The following is a 20,354-nucleotide window of genomic DNA, read 5'->3' on the forward strand; positions in this document are numbered from 1 at the left end:
ACTTTCTTTTAAAAGTCTTGATTTTTGAGAGTCTCAGACTCCAGCATTTCATAGTATGGGTGCTACATCAACTCTTCTGCATAGGCATCAACTGCTGTTCTACCTAGAATTGCAACAAGGGTCCAAATTATAGGTTTAAGTGTGGAAAGATGATCAGAAGCCTTCAGTTGGGTAACTGAGTGTGGTCTGGTGTAAGTGGATCTTACTGGCTGGATCTGTAGACATCAGATAGCTGGCAGCATTGCTTTTCTATGAATCATGTGATTTTCACATGTGATTTAAATCCTTGCCACCACTCAGGGAATGCCTTCTCTCATAAAGTCAGAAATTGTTCTTACTTTATTTTTCAATTTTTAATTCTTGGTTAGGAGTAATTGCTTGCTTGTTTTTCTGCAATGTGAATTTATTAGTTACTTCTATTCCTATTACAGTCTCTGACTATTTAGCATTTAAGAAAAATTTAGTATTTAGAAAATAGGCAGTATTTCACCAATATAAAAATTGTTTTAAAATTTTGTTAATGACGGGCCTTAGATGTCCTATGTGTACTCCGATTTGAATAGTTGGAGCCTGAGACTTAAGGTGATTTGCTGGAAGGAACATGAGAACTGATGCACAAGCAAAGGATCAAGTTCAAAGGGCTGAGAGAGTTGTTGAATGAGAGATGCTTTTCCTTCTATAGGCATTTTCCCTTGAGTGGATTATCCAGGTGATTTACATCCACCACTTCCCTTTCATTCTCTTTACCTCTTGTTTGGCAGCACTGCAGCCATAGGGGAATAAAAAGCACCCAGTCAATTCAACACTTTTTTGTCTTTTATTCCATAATACATGTTGATGTGGTTAATATGGGAAGAAATGTAGATGCTAACCATAGTGACATTTGAGATGAAGGCCGGGATCCTCCACATTTCATAGCTTTCCCTTGCTATGATGACCTCTGTCAGGCAACAGGAGTTTGATGTTTTGTGTCCTCACTTTCACTGTGTCTTAGTTACTACAATAACAGGGGCATTTGAGCTAAAGTGCATATAGTAACTCAGTGTCAGCTACTCGGGCAACTGGCTTGTTTGTGTTTAAGACATTTCCTCTTCTCACTAACTATATGGATTTAATTAAGATTTTTGTAGTCTTGTTAGCATTTAGGCCAGAAGAGAACCCCCAGAATGAAACCATAGTTGGTAGAAAGCATTCTTAGTAAATATTATGGCAGTTACCTTTTCTTTTCAATAGAGATCCCAATAAACATTTTAGTACTTTAAATATTATGAATGACAGGCCAGTTTTACTACCCCCTAATGATTTCTAAGGTGCCTTGTTTATTTTAATGGTTTGCATACATTTTTGTTACAGTGATAATAATGATTTTACACCTACATATACTTTTACTGCAAGTTTTAAAATAAACTTTATTCTTATGGAAAAAAAAATGAGGCTGGAGAGAAGGTTTCATACTTCAGAGCACTGACTGCTCTACCAAAGGCTCCAGGTTTTATTTCTATCATTCACTGGTGGTTTAAAAGTATCCTAAGTGGCACAATGCCCTTTTTAAAGCCTTTTAGGCATTTTGTGCATGTGGTACACAGATTTGCATTCAAGACAACACCCATTCATAAAAAATAAAAATGAACAGAGAGAGAGAGAGAGAGAGAGAGAGAGAGAGAGAGAGAGAGAGAGAGAGAGAGAGAGAATGAATCATATTTTCTTCTGAGCCATAGAAAATATCTGGTCTCCTAGATGTATTTTTCTCAAGGTCACCTGGACTTTGACTACTATCACATAACATTTTGTTTAATATGATAATCACATAGATTTGAAAATTGCTTAGTATTCGATATCAAATTCTGTAAAAATAAATGCTATGATAAAATGTCTACTGATCACTCCACATAATGAAAGAGTCACTTCCAAGAAGCTTGATGTTTTCAAATTACAGTCTTAACATTTTACAACAGATCAAACAATATGCCAATATAGAAGAAAAAATTGACCACAAGATCTTATGTCATACATGGAGGAAGCTACTGCTTACCAAAGCAGGGTAAAAATGGGCTGGAACTAACGTTCATGTTGCTAATGATAACAAAGGGACAAAATATGGGAAAGCATATTTCTATAAATGTAAGTACACTTACCCCCCATAGCATTGGATATTTGGAGTAGGTTGTAAAGATGACCACTATGGAGGAGAATGAGTAAGAGAAGACAAATGTGCACATCAGAATGAGGATAGTTTGTGTGGCTCTGTCTTCAGGAGAGTCTTTTAGAGCATGCTGAACACTGTGGATATGTTTGACTTGTCTTTTATGTCTGTAGAGGATACTCACCATGGAGACACTTGAGCAGGCCATGAGAGTCAGACACAGAGCATCAGAGAAGCACAGTAATAACATATACAGTGCAGTTGCCACATTGTCTGAAGCAACCCATGAACAGTACCCATAACTCATGTTAGTCACATTTTTCTTGTAATTGGGGCCTGACACTCTTGCTGGAGTTAAGATGTTTAGAAACAAGTGCAGAAGCCAACTGACTGAGCAGCAATGACCAATGTACTTGGTGGTTCTGTGCTTAAGTGTAAAACACCTAGAGTTGCTAGGGTTGATAGTGATTGCTTGGAAACAACTGAGTAGGCACATTGCAGAAAGGGACATCCCCCTTGTTACTCGGCATATATACACTATCAATTTACATGCAATATCATCAAGAAAATCCTTAAGTCCACAATCTGACATTGCCCGTGGAATGCCTCTTGAGATGATAGACAGGCAATTGGCAAAAGTCAAGTGCTTTAAAATCAGATCTTTGGGCACTAAGTGTTTTCCAGTGAGTATCAAAAAAATGTAATGAAATAGTATTGAGGAATTGCCAAGTATTCCCAATGTAATCTGGGAGAAGAGAAAAATTCCCATTGCAAAGTGCCTGGTAGCCATTCTCATTTCTTTTTAAAAACTAAACAAATTTATTATGGTCAAGAGAGCAGGTAAATACTTTGTCAGTGTACATTGTTTCATGGGGTTAGCTAAAATAATATATTAATCATTTATGTGCATTTATATGGCTTTTCATTGAAGAAGAATGTCTAAAATGTTCTTTTATTATCTAATATTTAAATGGAAAGTATTGTATATGTTTACTGAAGAATGTATTCACTGGGCAAGATGCCACATGTCCTTTAACATAGCAATCAAGAGATATAGAAAGTCAGATATATGAATTTGAGGCTAAGCTGGTCTACAGAGTTAGTTCTAGGATAGCCAGTGCTTCACAAAGGAAAATCCCGTCTTCAAAAGCCCTACAAAATGATTCATGTTTTTGTTGCTTTTTGTCTAAACACAATAATTTGTGGTAAATTTGCAAAGAAAGAATTTTTACAACATGCAATTATTTTAGAAATTAACATGAATCATAATTTAAAATTTATCAAAAGAAACAACAGAAAGTATTTACAAATCATACTTAGACACAGTAGTAAAATGTTCAAAATATATAAATAATACTTTAAATTAATTTTTATATTTGTGTTCAATTATGTGTGTGCTGAGCGTGTTTGCATGTGAGTGTGAATGCCAACAGGACCCAGAGTTTGAGATCTACTAGAGCTGGATTTTTAGTTGGTTGTGATGCACTGAAAGGGACTAGGAACTGAACTGAGGTCCAAAGTAATAGCAGGATGCAATCTTAAACATGTACTCATCTCTTTATCCTCCAAAGAATATTCAAAAGTAAATTTGGAAAAAAAAACCCTAAAATATAAAACAAATGAGCAATGTGTCATGTTTTAGCTAAATCTACTATTAACAATTTGGATGGTCAACTTGTGTGTAAAATGGGGGTCAATGTCACAAATAATTAAGGAAAGACATTGTGGATATGAAAATCAAAGTTGTGATAAGAGATCATCACATCCAGGGATAACAGATATTAGTCAAAACAAATTAAGATAAATAAAAGCAGGAGTGAAAGTGGCAGAGCATAGGGTGAAATAAGAGCACTTGTGTAGACTTAAATGTTGTAGCTACCATTCAAATTAGTAATGTTTTTCTTCAAACAATTGATAAATTATTAGCAAGTTCTAATTATACTGTCATAAAGATCTGGGGGCATAAAAAGATCCAAAGCCACAAAGGGAATGAGCAGTTTTGAGTAATAAGGATACATGAGGGGTCTGGCTTTCCCCGATGTTACCCAGCTGAGCTCCAGCATTTCTCAGGAAGAATTCAAAAAGAAACAATCAAAATTTTGTAACTGAATGTTTAGTAGGTCTTGGTGGTCAGAACTTCTGATCGTGTGTAAAATGGGTAAAATAGATATTCACCTGCAGAAAAACAGGCTTATGTTTATCACCCCTGACCTTGCACAAAAATGAATGTTAAATTATTCAAAAAACTGAAATGCTAAAACTCTTCATGAAAATTGTTAGTACTACAAGACAGAGTAAGGGGCAACAGGACTCAATAGCACAGAAATTGCACCAAGAATTAATGAGTGGAACTACGTAAAATGAAAGTCCTCTGTGCTTTAAGAGAAATCAACTGCTGAGTGAAGATATAACCTACAGAGGGGGAGAAAAAAAATTGACTTCTGTACTTTTGTTAGGAGCTTAAAACCTAGAATGTATCAAGAAAATAAAGATTAAACAACCTTTTTGGGAACATTCCTGTCAAGAGAGTAAAGGAATGGGCAGATATTCCTTTTAAAAAATGTGCAGTGAATTCATTTTAAAAATGGTCAACATATTTAGCCTTTCAGGAAATTCAAATTATAAACACTTTGAGACTACATTATGTGCCTTAGAATGATTATCATCAAGAAAATAGACACTAACAAGTGCTGGAAATGGTGTGGGGAAAAGGAATCATCATTCTATACTGGTGGGAGGGCATAGTGCTACATTCATAATAGAAATAAATACTAAGATTAGTTGAGAAATTAAAAACAGGATTGCCATGTAATACAGCCATATAATTTCTGGGCTACACCTGAAAGACTCTATGTCCTACTACAGAGATGGTGGCACATTCACATAAGATGTTGCTCTATTCACAATAGCAAAGAATTGATGTTCATCCTAGATGTTCATCAGCAGATAATGGAAGTATGGTGTCGCTACATAGTGGAATTTTGTTTATCTGTAAAGGAAAATGAGATCATGAAAAATATTCAGGAACTATACAGACTTGCAAAGAATTCAACAAGGTAACAGTCTCAAGAAAGCAAAAATCATATGTTCATCAGAGACATGTCCTTATGAATGTAAGGGAAGAGAAAGTGATGATTATAAAAACTGAACGGAGATCAAAACATGCAAACAAAAGACATGGAAATAGAATCAAGGGGATGTTAATACAGAAAAAGTGACATTGAAGTGAAAAGTATTATAAAGGATACAGAGAGGTACTGGGTAGTGTCAAGAGACTGGAGAAACAATATGAAGAGGAGAATCAAAAATAAATTTGTTTGAAAATAAAATGAAACCTAATAATCTGCATGATAATTAAAAATTTTAAAAACAAAACCAAAAGAGAATTATGGTTATGAAGTAAATTTTGTTATTGAATAATGATAATTCAATCAATGTGATCTTACATACTCACACTCATACTTAAAATTAATTGAAATTGTAATGTCATTCTTCATTATTTGTTTTCTATGAATTTTATTTTATTGGAAGTACTAGAGATTGAACCCAGAGTCTCATGCATAAAAGACCAGCAGTCTTGTCCTACTCTTTCAATAAGAATTTTAGATCAGTATGCCATATTGTAGAAGAATTAAATTTGCAATTCTTATTTCTTGGTAGTACAGCAGTTATGTTTTTATATTGTTCTAAGATTAATTTGCAGAAAATAGTCTTGCTTGTGTTCCTGAAATTTTTCTTGAAGAACATGGCATAAATATACATTCATCTTTGCTTTATAGAATATATTCTGAATTTTAAAATTTTATTCCTAAAAGAAATGCATTTTCCAAGACTTAGGCTGTATTTCTTATGCTCTATTAATTTTGTTACTATTATAAATACCTTTCTGAAATAAGTTCTTATAGTGTCTATGCCCTGAGAATATAAAGTACATTTTCATATGGAAGAGGAATTTCTATTTCATCCATTAATTCCATTTTTAAAATGATTTAAAAAGATTTAAAATGAGGGTCTTGAAAATGTACCTCCTTAGTCACTTCCAGAGCAGAATCACTCAAAATAGCTGAAAAGCAATCATTCCACACATCCATCAACAAAGAACTGAATGAAGACAACAAAGTGTATACATACAATGGCATTACATTTGTCCTTTGAAAACACAGTTGATAAATGCTGCAACATAGATAAGTACAATAGTGTTAAGTGCTATGTCTAGTTATACTGCTATTTGTTTTTGTCTAGCTCTTGTAGCTACAGTGAACAACTACCAAAAACACAAACTAAAATTATGAAAGGTAGCAAGCATGCTCAGCAGGTAAAGGTCCTTTCTACAAAGAGCAGTGACCAGAGTCCACCAAGCGTCACACATGGTAAAAGGAGAGAATCAGTTCCCAAAACATATCTTCTAACTGCAACACAAGTATGCTATCTTAGGTGCACATGCCCTCTCCCAAAATAAAGGGATCATTTACTGAAAATTGAAAGGAGAGTAGAATAATGACTGACAGGATGCAAGGAGAAGGTGATAGATATTTGATTCATGGGCAAAGGGCTTTGGATTTGTGATGAAACTTTCTGGAGATCAGCTGCAGAACAATAGGATCCTGTTTCCCATGAGTGAACTGTGTAGTCACAGTGGGTAGCATAATAAATATATGTATTTTGACTTTGGTTTTACCTTTAACAATAAAGGCATTGTGTTTAATAAATGAGAAGTTCTTGTTATGTTGTATGATATGGATCTACACTGATGACAGTCAACCGAACAGGACACTTAGTATAGGTTTGTGATATAAATCTTAGTGTCCCAATGATGAGTTTGAATTTTTTGGTCGCTAAGGATGATTTATAATTGGATAAGAGTATAATATAAGGGAGTTTTGTTGTTGTTTTGGGCTTCACTTATTAACAGCAATCCTTGATATCAGGAAGATATATGATAGCATCTGAAACATCAAAAGTGACAATGTCAATAGGGATAGAGAAAGCCAAACACCAGTGTATATTTTCCAAAAGTGGACCTGCCTAACTCTTTACATCAAAAGAACACAATATCTGCAGGACCCTCTACCAGGCAAACTAAGGGCTTATTTAGTGAAACATAAAAATAAAATCAGGAAAACATCAGACATATTTTAGAATAGTTTTCTACCAAAAACTTTAAGCAAACTCCTAGTATGCATTCACTCCTTTCTTGTAATTCACTGAACTTTTAATTCTTATTCTCAATCTCCCATAAAATTCATTTTTCCTCATAGAAAATCATACAGTACTTCTCTTCTGGGATTGTTGACACAATTTTAATTACTGGAATCTATATTCGATACAAGCCATTCCTATACTAAAAGAATAGAAACACAAAACCAGAATGTAGTATTGTTCTGAAGTATATAAATAGTTGAACAGGACAATTGAAAAGACTAAAATACTTCAAGTTATTTAGCATAAGGTGGGGATGTAGATCATGGCCTGTCTAACCTTGAAAGTCCCTGGATCTGAAAATCAGTGCCATCATTAAACAAGGATGAAGAAACCAAAGAAATCTTCATTTAAAAAGTAAAACTAGGATGACATGGAGAGAGAGAGAGAGAGAGAGAGAGAGAGAGAGAGAGAGAGACTAAGTGAAAAAAAAAGAAAGAACAAAATGAGATGATGTCAGTGATAAGAGACATAGGATTGGAGGCAAGTCTTCTCTGCCCTTTGTTGAAAATAGCTGCAATTTTACCCAAAATTACATTCATGTTCCCACTTCTTAAACAGAACCTGAGTTCCTTTTCCTTATCCTATCAATGTCTTGAGTTTTTCTTCCTTCCCTCCCTTCCTCCCACCTCCACCTCTCTTGTTTCCTCTCTCCCTCCTTCCCTCCATTCCTCCCTCTTTCATCCACTCCTTTTCTTCCTTCCTTCCTTCCTTCCTTCCTTCCTTCCTTCCTTCCTTCCTTCCTTCCTTCCTTCCTTCCTTCTTCCCTCCATCCCTCCCTCCCTTCCTTCCTTTCTCTCTTCTATCATTCTTTTCTGCAACAGTGATTTTGAAATAAGTTCTTAATACATACTGACTTTAAATACAGCTACAATTAAGAGACGCTTTAGAGAGCACATGAATGGCTTCTCTAAGGATTGCTTTCTAACATCTTGTTTTTACTAGTCCGATGCTCTGGTCACTCACCTCAGTACTTGATGACACCATGGTTATGCCTGTCACGATGAGAAATGAGACTCTGATGAAACTGTGGTGAGACACTCTTCTTCACTTAAAGGTTCATGATCTCTGAGTATTCTTTCCCAGAAGATTGGTGATTTTCAAGTCAACTCTGTATCCATGATGACAGCCTCTCCACAAGGATCTGCAGTAACTTTTAATCACCTTACTGACAGAACTTTGCAAAACAAAAAGTGGAAATTACATGAGCTACTACAAGAAGGCAATTGGGACTCTGAATAGGAACTTTTCTGTCAGTCTTTAGAGTACAAAGAGTATGGTAGAGAAAGGCATGCAGAAGGAACATCAGTGCTATTAAGTATAAGCAAGTTTCATGGCTTTGCCCCTGGAGGGCCATTCCTTATCACCCAGTATCCTAGAAAGTTTAAATGACTCAACCTTCTTTGGTCCCAAAGACCATGAGGATCAATGGGTTTCTGAGATGTCGATTAACATATCAGAGCATATGCTAGCTGCCAGACTCTCTCAGCATTGCAAGGACCTCTTACAGAGTCCTGATTCCTCTCCATACTTCTCACCCCAGATTCCTATCCTAAACCTCTGTAGCCTCTGGGATACATTTCCTTTCCCCTTGCTTCTCTTTTCTACAAACACAGACATTTTCACCATGTGCTCTTGGGCTCTTGGTTCTTCGCCTGCTCATCTTTCGCTTGGTTGCTTGGTTCTTTTTACCCTTGTCCCCCCATTAATGAACTTATTTTATCCACGTTTACATCCCAATCAAAGCCTGCCTGCTCTTTCCACCAATTTCCACTCACATGGTCCCCTACCTGAATTCCCACTCTCATTCACCTCTGAGAATGGGGCGGTACACGCTGAATACCAACCGACCCCGACAACTCAAGTCACTACAGGACTGGGTATATACTCTCCTACTTCGACTAGACAAGATAGCTTAGTTAGGAGAACAGGATCCACATGAAGGCAACTGCTGCATGTAACAATTAAAAAACAATCCATGCTATCACCGGCTTGGCACTGGTCAGTGGTCTCGGACTGTTCCCAGCTCTACACATAGCCCAATACCGTATGTTTCCCCTAGCCAAAGCCTCTTCCAAGAATGCTGACTCTGCCTCTCCAGAACTCAGATAGTTCTCTTAGACTCCATGGGCAGCTGGGGGTGTGCTCTTGCCAGCCTGCACCCCACTTGCTCACTATCTTTCAGAGCTCAGTCCTTGCCCAATCTTCCCATCTCAAAGCTTCATGAATTCCACCTTGGCTAAGTTGTTTCCCTCTGTCCCACCTGAGTCACTGTGGAATAGAAAGCACCAGACAATCTTAGTTTGTTATCAACAGATAACACAATTTCTGGGCATGGAATCTATCACCCAAAATCCATCAACTATTCTATGTCAGAAATCTTCTGGTGGATTTCTCTACCATTTCTAGCAGTCCCTGGTCTATATCTTGTCTGCTTTGCTCCTGCCTCTCCATCCAAAAGGGGCCCATTCCTTTCTCCTTGTACCCTCTCCCTCTCTTGGACCTGGAAGGCCTGCCTCCTCCTCACCCAGTAATTAGCTTCTTGTCATCTTTATTACCCAATCAATCAATTATGGAAAAATTCTGCTACAGGCAACAAAGTCAGGTTCTTCAGTCCTTCCCTCAACTCTTCTACAAGATTTGCTGAGCTCTATCTGCCTTGAATTTCAGGTAGTGTTACAGCCTTCCTCTTTCTTCTCACATCCACTGGAAGTAAATTTATGATTTCCTACACTCTTTCCAAACTGAGCAATTGTTACTTTTCAGAACCACTGAGTATCTGTAACCCCACCTACCTGAAGGATTGAAAATTACTTTTAAGTCACTTTCACTTAATATTATCTTGACAGCACTTGGGAGGCAGAGGCAGGCGGATTTCTGACTTCGAGGCCAGCCTGGTCTACAGAGTGAGCTCCAGGACAGCCAAAGTACACAGAGAAACCCTGTCTTGAAAAACCAAAAAAAAAAAAAAAAAAAATATCTTGAAATAAAAGTAAGAATAAATAAAGCACCAATAAATTCAAAAAAGCAATTATGATGTATTGCAAACCTTTCCCATGAGTGCTTAGAGTGCTCCGTGTGTTCCTTGAAGAAGCTTAGATGAGAGAAAGGTTCAATGCTAAGCCATGCCCTAGCATGTTATGGAGATGACATGGACATTGAAGATTTTGATGTCAAGTGTGGTTTAATGTGTAAATCCCAACAACCAACACATTAACAACAGCATGCTTACATGCCTGCAAAACATATCCTGCAAAAACAAACAAACAAACAAACAAACAAACAACAAACAAATTTCAATACACTATAAAATGTTTCCACCAGAAAAGAATATTCCTGTTTGCCAAGAAGCTTTTATATAGTGTGAAGTAGGCAAACTTTTCCTGGCTGCAAGGACTACAAACTGCACAGGAGCATATTTTATAGTTTTATGGTTGTAGATGTACAGAGCTCATCCTCCATACCCCCTCCCCTTCACCTCTAGGAGGGTACCCCCCTCCCAGGAATACCACTTCATGGGTCATCATGTCTACAGAATAAGCTCATCCTCTGCCTCTGAGGCTAGACAAGACAGTCTCTGCTACACATGGATCAAGGGCCTTAGACCAGACCGTGTATACTCTTTTCTTGAGGGTTTAGTCTCTGGCAGCACCCAGGTGCCCAGGTTAGTTGACACATTTGGCCATTCTATGGAGTAATTTTTGGCTACTATCCACTTATCAATGAGTCCATACCATGCATGTCCTTTTGGTCTTGGCTCCCTCACTCAGGATGATATTTTCTATTTCCATCCATTTGCCTGCAAAATCCATGATGTCTTTGTTTTTAATAGCTGAATACCATTCAATTGTGGAAATGAACCACATATTCTGTATCCATTCTTTGGTTGAGGGACACTTGAGTTGCTTCCAGTTTCTAGCTATTATTAATAAGGCTGCTATAAATGTAGTGGAGCACTGTCCTTGTGATATTGTGGAGCATCTTTTGGGCATATGTCTAAGAGCAGTATAATTGGGTCTTTAGGTAGAACTATTTCCAATTTTCTGAGTATCAGCCAGGTTGATTTCCAGAGTGGGTGTAACAGTTTGCAATCCCACCAGCTATGGAGGAGTGTTCCCCTTTTCCACATCCTAGTCAGTATGTGCTATCATTTGAGTTTTTAATGTTAACCATTCTGATTGGTATTCATGCACACCTCCTCCTTGCCTGTTTTGTATGTGTGTGTGTGTGTGAGTTTGTTTGTTTGTTTTTTACTCTTTCACAACAGATTTTATTGGTCGAGGAGCAGAGTACAGACCTTCCAATTCTTATCACACATACCCAAAAAGAGCCATATACTGTGTTAATGTACCCAAACTCTTTTGTCTGATGCTTTATCCTTTCCCATGGTCGAAGGGCGGGCTTGGTCAACAGCCTCGCAGAGGCGCTTGGGTTCTGTCTTTGCAGCTCCATCCCTGCTAACCTTCCTCTGGGCCTCAGGGCAGCACTGGGTGGGAGATGCTTGGGTTGCAGGATCTGTCACTGAGGAGCTGCACTGCCTAGCTGCCACCACACGAACTCCCTTGACTGTTTTAGTAATAATCTATCAGTAGAAGTGAATTGAAAATGAATCCACCGACCAGCCTAAACCCATCTGCACAAAATTCCCTTCCTCTAATCTGCTTTCCCTGATTCTACAACTTAGAAGGACCCATATACTTGGTATATCTGTGCTTAAGGATCATCTACATGGAGTTACTTGGACTAAATGTGATCTAAGGAAGCAACTCAAGGCACATCACTTAAAGGGATATGCTTCCTTCTGGTTCTTACAAGAGGGATAATAATTAATAGTCTGAATGCTACTACAATCCTCTCTTGTTTTAGAAGCCTGGTTTCATGTGGTTCACGGATTCGCAGCACAGCTGAAGCATATTAATCAATGTTCAGTCTTAAACCTTGAATTACAATTCATAAAAACCTTATGGCTGTGACTAACTGTCTAGTGCAGAACAATAATAACCACTTCTTCTATTGGTCTTCATCTGCAAAATCAATATAATACTTAATATACCAGAATGGTTTTCATCTAACTTGAGGAAGATCTTCAACATAAACTTGTTTTCTCACATAAAATCTCAGACAGCTGTCAAAGAGAAATAAGAGACATACACTTGTTATTTATTCTCCATTCATCACACATGTGTTTTAAATTTGACTTTGTAGAAGCATTTGATGAAGAATAAAAATCTGTTTTATATATTTTGGATTATTGAAGACATTTTAAGACAGGACATATAATATCTAAGCTTCTTCATATTATTTTTAAATTATTAAAATATATTTATTCTTTAAATATATTTTATTAAATATATTTATTCTTTAAATATATTTAATTAAATATATTTATTCTTTGACAATTTTACATAATATATCATATTCTTTTACATTGGTCAGTTCCTCTCATATCCTGCCTTACTCCACACACACTGGACTTTATATTTATTCTCCTTTTTAAAATTGGTTATTTAATTTATTTACATTTCAAATGTTAGCCCTCTTCCCAGTTTCCCCTCTGCAAAACCCCTATCCTACCCCATCCCTATTCCCCCAAAAAGGAAACTCCAAAGACATGAAGAGAGAGAGAGAGAGAGAGAGAGAGAGAGAGAGAGAGAGAGAGAGAAACACTAAAAATGAGTCTGAAAAGTGTTGTCTAACTCTTCATGAGTATGAGGCCTGATCTCAATACCATTGATATCCCTGGTGTCACTCTAGTGAATAAAATTGATTTTACCTGTCTTTTTAGCTATCATTTGCAAGTTAGTTCTTACATAGGGCTGGAAATTTCATAAATTCACATCAAAATTAGAATGTAAGTTCAAGGAGGTAGGGAGGAAGGAATGCATGGAAAGAAGTAAGGTTGAGAAATTAAGAGAATTCCACTTAAAGTAGGAAGGTACCAAAGATAGCCTTTGGGATATTAAAACATTTTGGCACCTAGCAATAAGTATCTTCCAATTCCTGTTAAAATCATTTCAATTCTCAATTCCAGTCACAGCATCATGGTCAATATCCCTGTACCTAGGTGAGTTTCAAGTTTATAATTATCTATCTCTTGACATGAAAGCAGTTCTCACCTGCATATTGTGTATTGTCACAAGAACAAGTGATGAGTCTGTTCTGTGTTGACATGAGACTCTGGCTCTTGATGTGTAGATTTTTTATTCACAGGTCCTCTTTTCTACTACAGAAGTGATTTTCAACTCAACTCAAGATCCACAACACCATCTACATAAAGGGCTGTGAGAACTTTTAAATGTCTTTCTAACAATTATATGTCAGTGCAAAGATGTCCACATCACAGGAACAAATGCAATGAAGCAATTAGGAATAATCAGTAAGTAAAGAGGTCTGTGATCCCACAGTGTTACATGGAAGAAGGCAGAAGTCACAAAGAGCCAATTTTAAGCACATAAAGTTCATGAATACAAAATAAGTTGAGACCTATTCCCAATGTCTAGACATCCTCAGATATATGTTTAGACTCTAAATAGAAATAAAATTAATAAGCCTGAAGGAAGGAATTACAGTGAATGACCTTTGTCTTCCTTTGTTCAGGCCATATTTCCTAAAAGATAGATTAATTTTACTCTGCAATTGTCATTCATTCTTTTTGAATTACACTTTACTCCATTACATACATAAAGTAATTTATATGGATAGTTAATTTTTGACCTCTTATTTAAGAGCATTTCCTCTGAAATTTTTCAGCTAAGTATGGTGCACACATGAAATGTTTAACCATGCAGACTGAAGACAGCCTTATGATTATTGGTGGAGTTTTGTAAATCAGTATTATTATTAATTCATTGAGAATGTCATATATGCATAAATGTACTTTGATAATTTTCACCCCATTACTTGTCCTTTTAAGTCTGATAGATCCACCCTACATTCTCAATCACTTACAGTTTCATGTCTTCTATTTTTCTTAACCAACAACATCCGTTTTCTGCTGTCTATATATACAAGTTATGTGGGGACACCTAGATTAATTATCTCCATGTAGCAATATTATCTCATCTCTTAGCACCTATCACATTTTCTCCAATAGTCACAATGGTAGCTTTTATGAGAAAAGAAACATAGCATTTTCAAGAAAAATATAAGCCAGTATAAATGTAGCAATTTTCAAGCTTCTTTCTTTGTAATTTGTAATATGTAGAGAAAGCTCACAGATACTGTATTGTATAACAGGTTAAAATTAAATCAGAGAATATTTAAAATAACGTTAAGCTTCATAAAAATAAAAAAATATATATTTTCCTTCTTTCATGAAATAGGCAAATGAAAGTAAAACTGAAAATGAGGTATCTGAACAAAACAATCTTAAAAGTGTGGATACAGACCTAATAAACAGAGTTGAGGCTGGTGCTCATGGTTTAGTGGTTTCACACATATTTAGCAAATAAAATGTCAATTCTTCTTAAGAATGGAAAGTTGGAGTGATGAACGTGCCTTCTTTAATCCTAGTACTTTGGAGACTGAGGCAGGTAATTAATTCTGTGAGTTAAACACCAGTCTACTCTACAGAATGACTTCAAGGATAGTCCAGATACACAGACAGACTCTATCATGAAAAGTCACAAATAAACATAAAAGAAAGAAAATGAATGGTGAAGTGTACCACAGAACTGTAATAATAAAAATTTCATGTCTTTGAAATAAAAATAGGAATGATTAGCAATGTAATTGAACTTAAGTCTCTGACTTAAATCTACAAACCTAAGGATAGCTGAGATTTTAGAAAATATACAATGGGGTAAAAAGAATCTTTAACAAATGGTACTGGTCTAAATAGATGTCAGCATGTAGAAGAATGCAAATAGACCTATATTTACCACTCTGGACAAAAATCAGGTCTAAGTAGGTCAAAGTCCTCAATATAAAACAGATACAGTGAGGCTGATAGAAAAGAACCTGGGAAACAATCTTGAACATGTTAGCAGAGGAGACAACTTCCTGAACAGAATGCAGCACCATAGGATATTTCTACTTAAAAATGAGTGCAATATAAAGTTTGTTTTTCCATGTTCTATCTTACTTTTTCTCAGAATAATTTTGTTCTTATTCCATTCAAAAGACTATTCATGACTGTGTAGCTTACTTGTTGAACACTTCCCCTCCTACTAGGTTGCCTTGTTCAGCTTTGATGTGATGGAATGTGCCTGTTCTTATTGTAGCTTGTTATGCACTTTGTGTTTTATGTCCCCGAGAGAGCAGAATTTTATAAGGAAAGGTGGGAGGTCTGCTGGTGGATCTGGGTAATGGGATGATCCATGAGATATGTTGAGGGGGTGGGAGAGGAAGGAGGGGAAACTGAAGTCAGCATATAATATATGAGAGAAGAATTTTTTGAAAAGGTCAGGAAGTATCGGTATAAATTTAGAATTTGAACATTTTCTCCCATGGTTTCATTTATTTCCTCTCTGCTTTGAGACGTTGCAGCTATTAGCCTCTATACTGGAACAATTAGGTGAATATTCTGAGAGACCAGTGGAGCCCAACCTAGACCAATGTCTTCTTTGTGTAAAAGAGAATATTTTCCTAGGAGAAGTTATTATAAATTAAATATGTTAATAATATAACTTCTCAGGAAAATTGGGAAGACAGACATGTATTTTTGAAGAAATAAATATATGCAAAAAAACATAATTGTACACAACTAAAGTATTTTGATAAACTTCTTGAAAGTGGGTGTTATAGAACATGGCATGGAGTAGCTGGAGTCAGGGAGATTGTCAAGTGAGTAAAATGAGCCAAATGTGAAATGGAGCTGTAGTGACAGGTTTTGAATAAGTTTTATTTAAAGAGCATATTAATTGTATATAGAAGGAGATTGCACTGTGAAGTTTACATATCTGTGTGTAGTGAACATATATGTATCCATTATCAAATCTATCTCCCCCTTTCCTACTCTCTCGTTCTTTTCTTATACTCAGTAGCTCATATTTATACAACCTTTTCAGGCCAGTAATGACACTGGAAGAACTGTGTTGTTCTCATATGAGAAGCAATAAACAACAGTTTGGAGCTATAAACAACACTTAAATTCAGTGGAATTTTAGCATATATTTGATATTTCATGTCTCTGAGAATTAACATTTTCTTACAAAATATAAGAGTAAACATTTCTATTGAGCCTCAGTTTGTGGAATCCCAGTGGATATATTGAGATACCTATAGGTTGCAAAGAACTTCCAGTATGATTTGCCCTCATGAAGTTTTAGATATGTAGGTCTCTAAATGTTCTTATAATTAGAGGCATTTTGGAAAAAAAAATATGGCGAGGTTAATATGAGTTTGATTTGGCACTCTTGAAAAGCCCTTTCTGAGCTTGGCACCTTGTCCCTATCTGTAAATCTTGACAGACTTAATTACTGGTTTTGACAGGATTATGACATGATTCTGAAAGAAAGATGAAATTTCAAGACCTGTAAGTCATATAAAGTACTTAGAAATTGCTGGTTGTTTGTGAGCCTAAAGGTTGCCTGAGGCTGAGAACAAAGAACAAACCTTGGCATGCCCTGTCTTTAAAGCATTCCTGGGGACAGCTTGACCATAAAGATAAAGAGGAATGTGAGGACATAACAGAGCTATCTGAACTGAGTCAACAACCATCTGGCCCGGCACCTCCCTCTGTCCATTGCCCTTTGACGCAGTTTAAAGTCATAAATTAACCAGATACTCTGCTAGCATTGATAAACATCCAACTCACAGAACCCTGACACCCTGACCTGCACGTATTCTTTTGCTGACATGTAATCTTTCTGCTGATGTTTGAATAAGCCAATAGTGTGTCGCTATGCTGAATTCCCCACACCTAAGCCCTTTACCCCATAAAACCCCCTAGTTTTCAAGCCTCAGGGTAGAATCCACTGTCTTCTGCGTGAGATACATTGTGACCTGGAGTTCCGCCATTAAACTGCCTCATGTGTTTGCAGCAAGAAGAATTCTCGTGTTTCTTTGGGTGCGCTCTCTCTCCCGAGACTAGAGTGGGGGGTCCCTGAAAGGGGGTCTTACAATTCCTCACTAGCATTGGAATCATTTGCATCCTTCTATCTCAAAGTCTTGAACAATGCGTATCAATGTTTCTAATGCTTCAATACTTTAAAAGTAGTCCTCATTTGTGGGGACCCCAACCATAAAATTACTTTTGTTTCTATTTCATAATTGTAATTCTGCCCCATCTGTGCCCCAAGATCATCCTATGCCACAGCACTTCATACGCAAATACTGCCAGGAGAAAGATTGTCTCTCAGGAGTAGAAATACACCTGTGAGCACAGGTAAGACCAACATTTCTGCTCAGAAGGACCTGCCAAGAACCCTCAGGACACAGAAACCAAGAAGTAGCGTGGGAAATAATCCTTCCAATTTCCATCTGTGCTGGGAACTTATCCTGTGCCATAGCAACCTGAGCAGATCCTGTGCCACAGTGCTCCATATCCAAATACCCCTGGAAGAGAGCTGGTCTCCCAGGAGTTCCAACACACCTGTGAGCACAGGTAAGATCACTAATTCTGACCAAGAGATACCCACAGAGAGCCAACAGGACACAAGGAACAAGAAATAGCCAGGGACAGGATCCTTCTGGTTTACATCTGTACCCTGGAGCTGACCCTGTGCCATAGCTCTCCATACCCAAATTCCTCCCAAAGAGAATTGTTCTCCCAGAAGTACTGACACACTGGCTTGCAGGAGATACAAGCCACAGTCAGATACAGCAAGACCAGCTAACACCAGAGATAACCAGATGATGAGAATCAAAGGCAAAAACATAAGCAACAGAAACCAAGGCTACCTGGCATCATCAGAATCCAGATCTCCCAACATAGTGAGCCCTGGATACCCCAAAACACCAGAAAAAGCAAGCCTTTGAATTAAAATCACACCTCATGATGATGATAGAGGATTTTAAGAAGGACATAAATAACTCCCTTAAGGAAATATGGGAGAACACTGGTAAATAGCTAGAAGCCCTTAAAGAAGAAACACAAAAATCCCTTAAATAATTACTGGAAAACACAAATAACAAGTGAAGGAATTAAACAAAACCATTCAGGATCAAAAATGGAAATAGAAACAATAAAGAAATTACAAAGGGAGATAACCCTGGAGTTAGAAAAGCTATGAAAGAGATCAGGAGACATAGATGCAAACATCATCAACAGAATACAAGAGATAGAAGAGAGAATCTCAGGTGCAGAAGATACCACAGAAAACATTGACACAACAGTCAAAAATGCAAAATACAAAAGGCTTCTAATTCAAAACACCTTGGAAATCATAACACAAAGAGAAGACCAATCCTAATAATAGGTATAGAACAGAGAGAAGATTCCCACCTTAAAGGGCCAGTAAATATCTTCAACAAAATTGTAGAAGAAAACTTCCCTAACCTAAAGAAAGAGATGCATATAAACATACAAGAGGCCTACAGAACTCCAAATAGATTGGACCAGAAAAGAAATTCCTCCTGTCACATAATAATCAAAACACCAAATGCACAAAACAAAGAAAGAATACTAAAAGCAGTAAGGTGAAAAGGTCAAGTAACATATAAAGACAGACCTTTCAGAATTACATCAGACTTCTCACCAGAGACAATGAAAGCTAGAAGATCCTGGGCAGATGTCATACAGATCCTAAGAGAACACACTGTACTACAGAATAAAAATGTGGCAGAACCTTCCCTTAATGAATAAAGATTATAAGGGACCAATCAGTGGGCAAGTAGGCAGGACTTCTGGATCAGGTAGAGGAAGAAGGAAGGCAGGAGAAAGGAATGGCCCTTTTGGACAGCAGGAGCAAAGGGAGTCAGACAGAATGTAGAAAGCCAGAGGCTGTCTGTTTGAGTGGACACTTAAGGATTTAACATAGATTAGTTTACAAAATTAGGATGCTTGGTTCTGTGCCCAGCAATTGTGTCACCTATTGATTCTAAATTAATATTGTGTCACGTTTTCCTTCATGTGGCTACTCAACTGGGTTCCAGAGAAAGGTATGGTGGTAGAACATGGGTGTGCAAGAGTACACCACAGCCAGGTACAGGAATTTAGAAGCACAGGGCATGTGTGACTACAGCCAGCCATGGGAACTCAGTGAATTGGGTGGAGAGAGCAACTTAGGAGTTCAGGAGGAGCAGAGCCAGTATGGGTGAGACAGGCCCTGACTAAAATGAAAGAATGCAGTCTCGGCCTGTCTGCTAGGCTAGAGACAGACCTAGGCTGCCAGTAGGTGCCTAGCTGGCATAAGCATGGGATGTTTTTCTATATATCACACAACACAAAAGTGACAAAAACTGCATAGTATTTGTACAAAAACAGATACATTGATCAATGCAATTGAATCAAGGACCCAGAAATGAAATCACATCTCTAAGAATACCTGATTTTTGGTAGAAAAAAAAATCCAAAATCATATAATGGAAAAATGGAAGCATCTTCAACAAATGGTGCTGGAGTAAGTGGAAGTCTACATGTAAAAAATGATAATAGACTTAAACTTATCACCCTGCATAAAACTGAAGTCCATGTGGATCAAGGTTCTTAGCAGAATATGAGACATGCAAATCTCATAGAAGAGAAAGTTGAAATACCCTTGAATGGATTGGTATAGGTGACAAGTTCTTGAACAGAATACCAATGGCTCAGGCTCTAAGATCAACAATTGATAAATGAGACCTCATGAAACTGCAAAACTTTTATAAGGCAAATGACACTATCAATGGGAAAAATCAGCAGCCCACAGATTGAGAAGGGATCTTCAACAACACTATATCTGACAGAGGGCAAATATTCAAAATTTACAATGAATTCAAGAAATTAGACACTAATAACCCCCCAAAATAATTTAAAATGGGGTACAAAACTAAACATAGTTCTCAACTGAGGAATCCTGAATGGTTGAAAAGCACTTAAAGAAATGTTAAAAGTCCTTAGTTATCACAGAAATGCAAATCAAAACAACCA

General features: G+C 37.0%; 1 protein-coding gene across 2 annotated transcripts; it reads right to left on the reverse strand.

Moving 5' to 3' along the window:
• Window positions 1-528: 528 nt before the first annotated feature.
• LOC147003628 (vomeronasal type-1 receptor 4-like) lies at window positions 529-10,463 on the reverse strand. Of its 2 annotated transcripts, XM_085842277.1 has the most exons (3): window positions 10,392-10,463; window positions 8,309-8,519; window positions 529-5,132 (listed from the first exon to the last, which is right to left on the reverse strand). In XM_085842277.1, the coding sequence occupies exon 3, from the start codon at window positions 2,937-2,939 to the stop codon at window positions 2,022-2,024; it is 918 nt and encodes a 305-aa protein (XP_085698403.1). In that variant the 5' UTR covers window positions 2,940-5,132; window positions 8,309-8,519; window positions 10,392-10,463; the 3' UTR covers window positions 529-2,021. The 2 variants fall into 2 exon arrangements, with proteins under 2 accessions (XP_085698403.1, XP_085698404.1); XM_085842278.1 differs by lacking the exons at window positions 8,309-8,519; window positions 10,392-10,463 and adding an exon at window positions 6,275-6,318.
• Window positions 10,464-20,354: the final 9,891 nt, after the last annotated feature.

Source organism: Mus caroli, unplaced genomic scaffold (assembly GCF_978045245.1).
Source record: "Mus caroli unplaced genomic scaffold, Mus_caroli_1 scaffold_8, whole genome shotgun sequence".
Taxonomy (NCBI): Eukaryota; Metazoa; Chordata; class Mammalia; order Rodentia; family Muridae; genus Mus; species Mus caroli.

What these genes read in the sequence shown, in the direction of transcription:
- LOC147003628 (XM_085842277.1), bottom strand. Translation starts at nt 2,939, where the DNA reads ATGAGAATGGCTACCAGGCACTTTGCAATGGGAATTTTTCTCTTCTCC.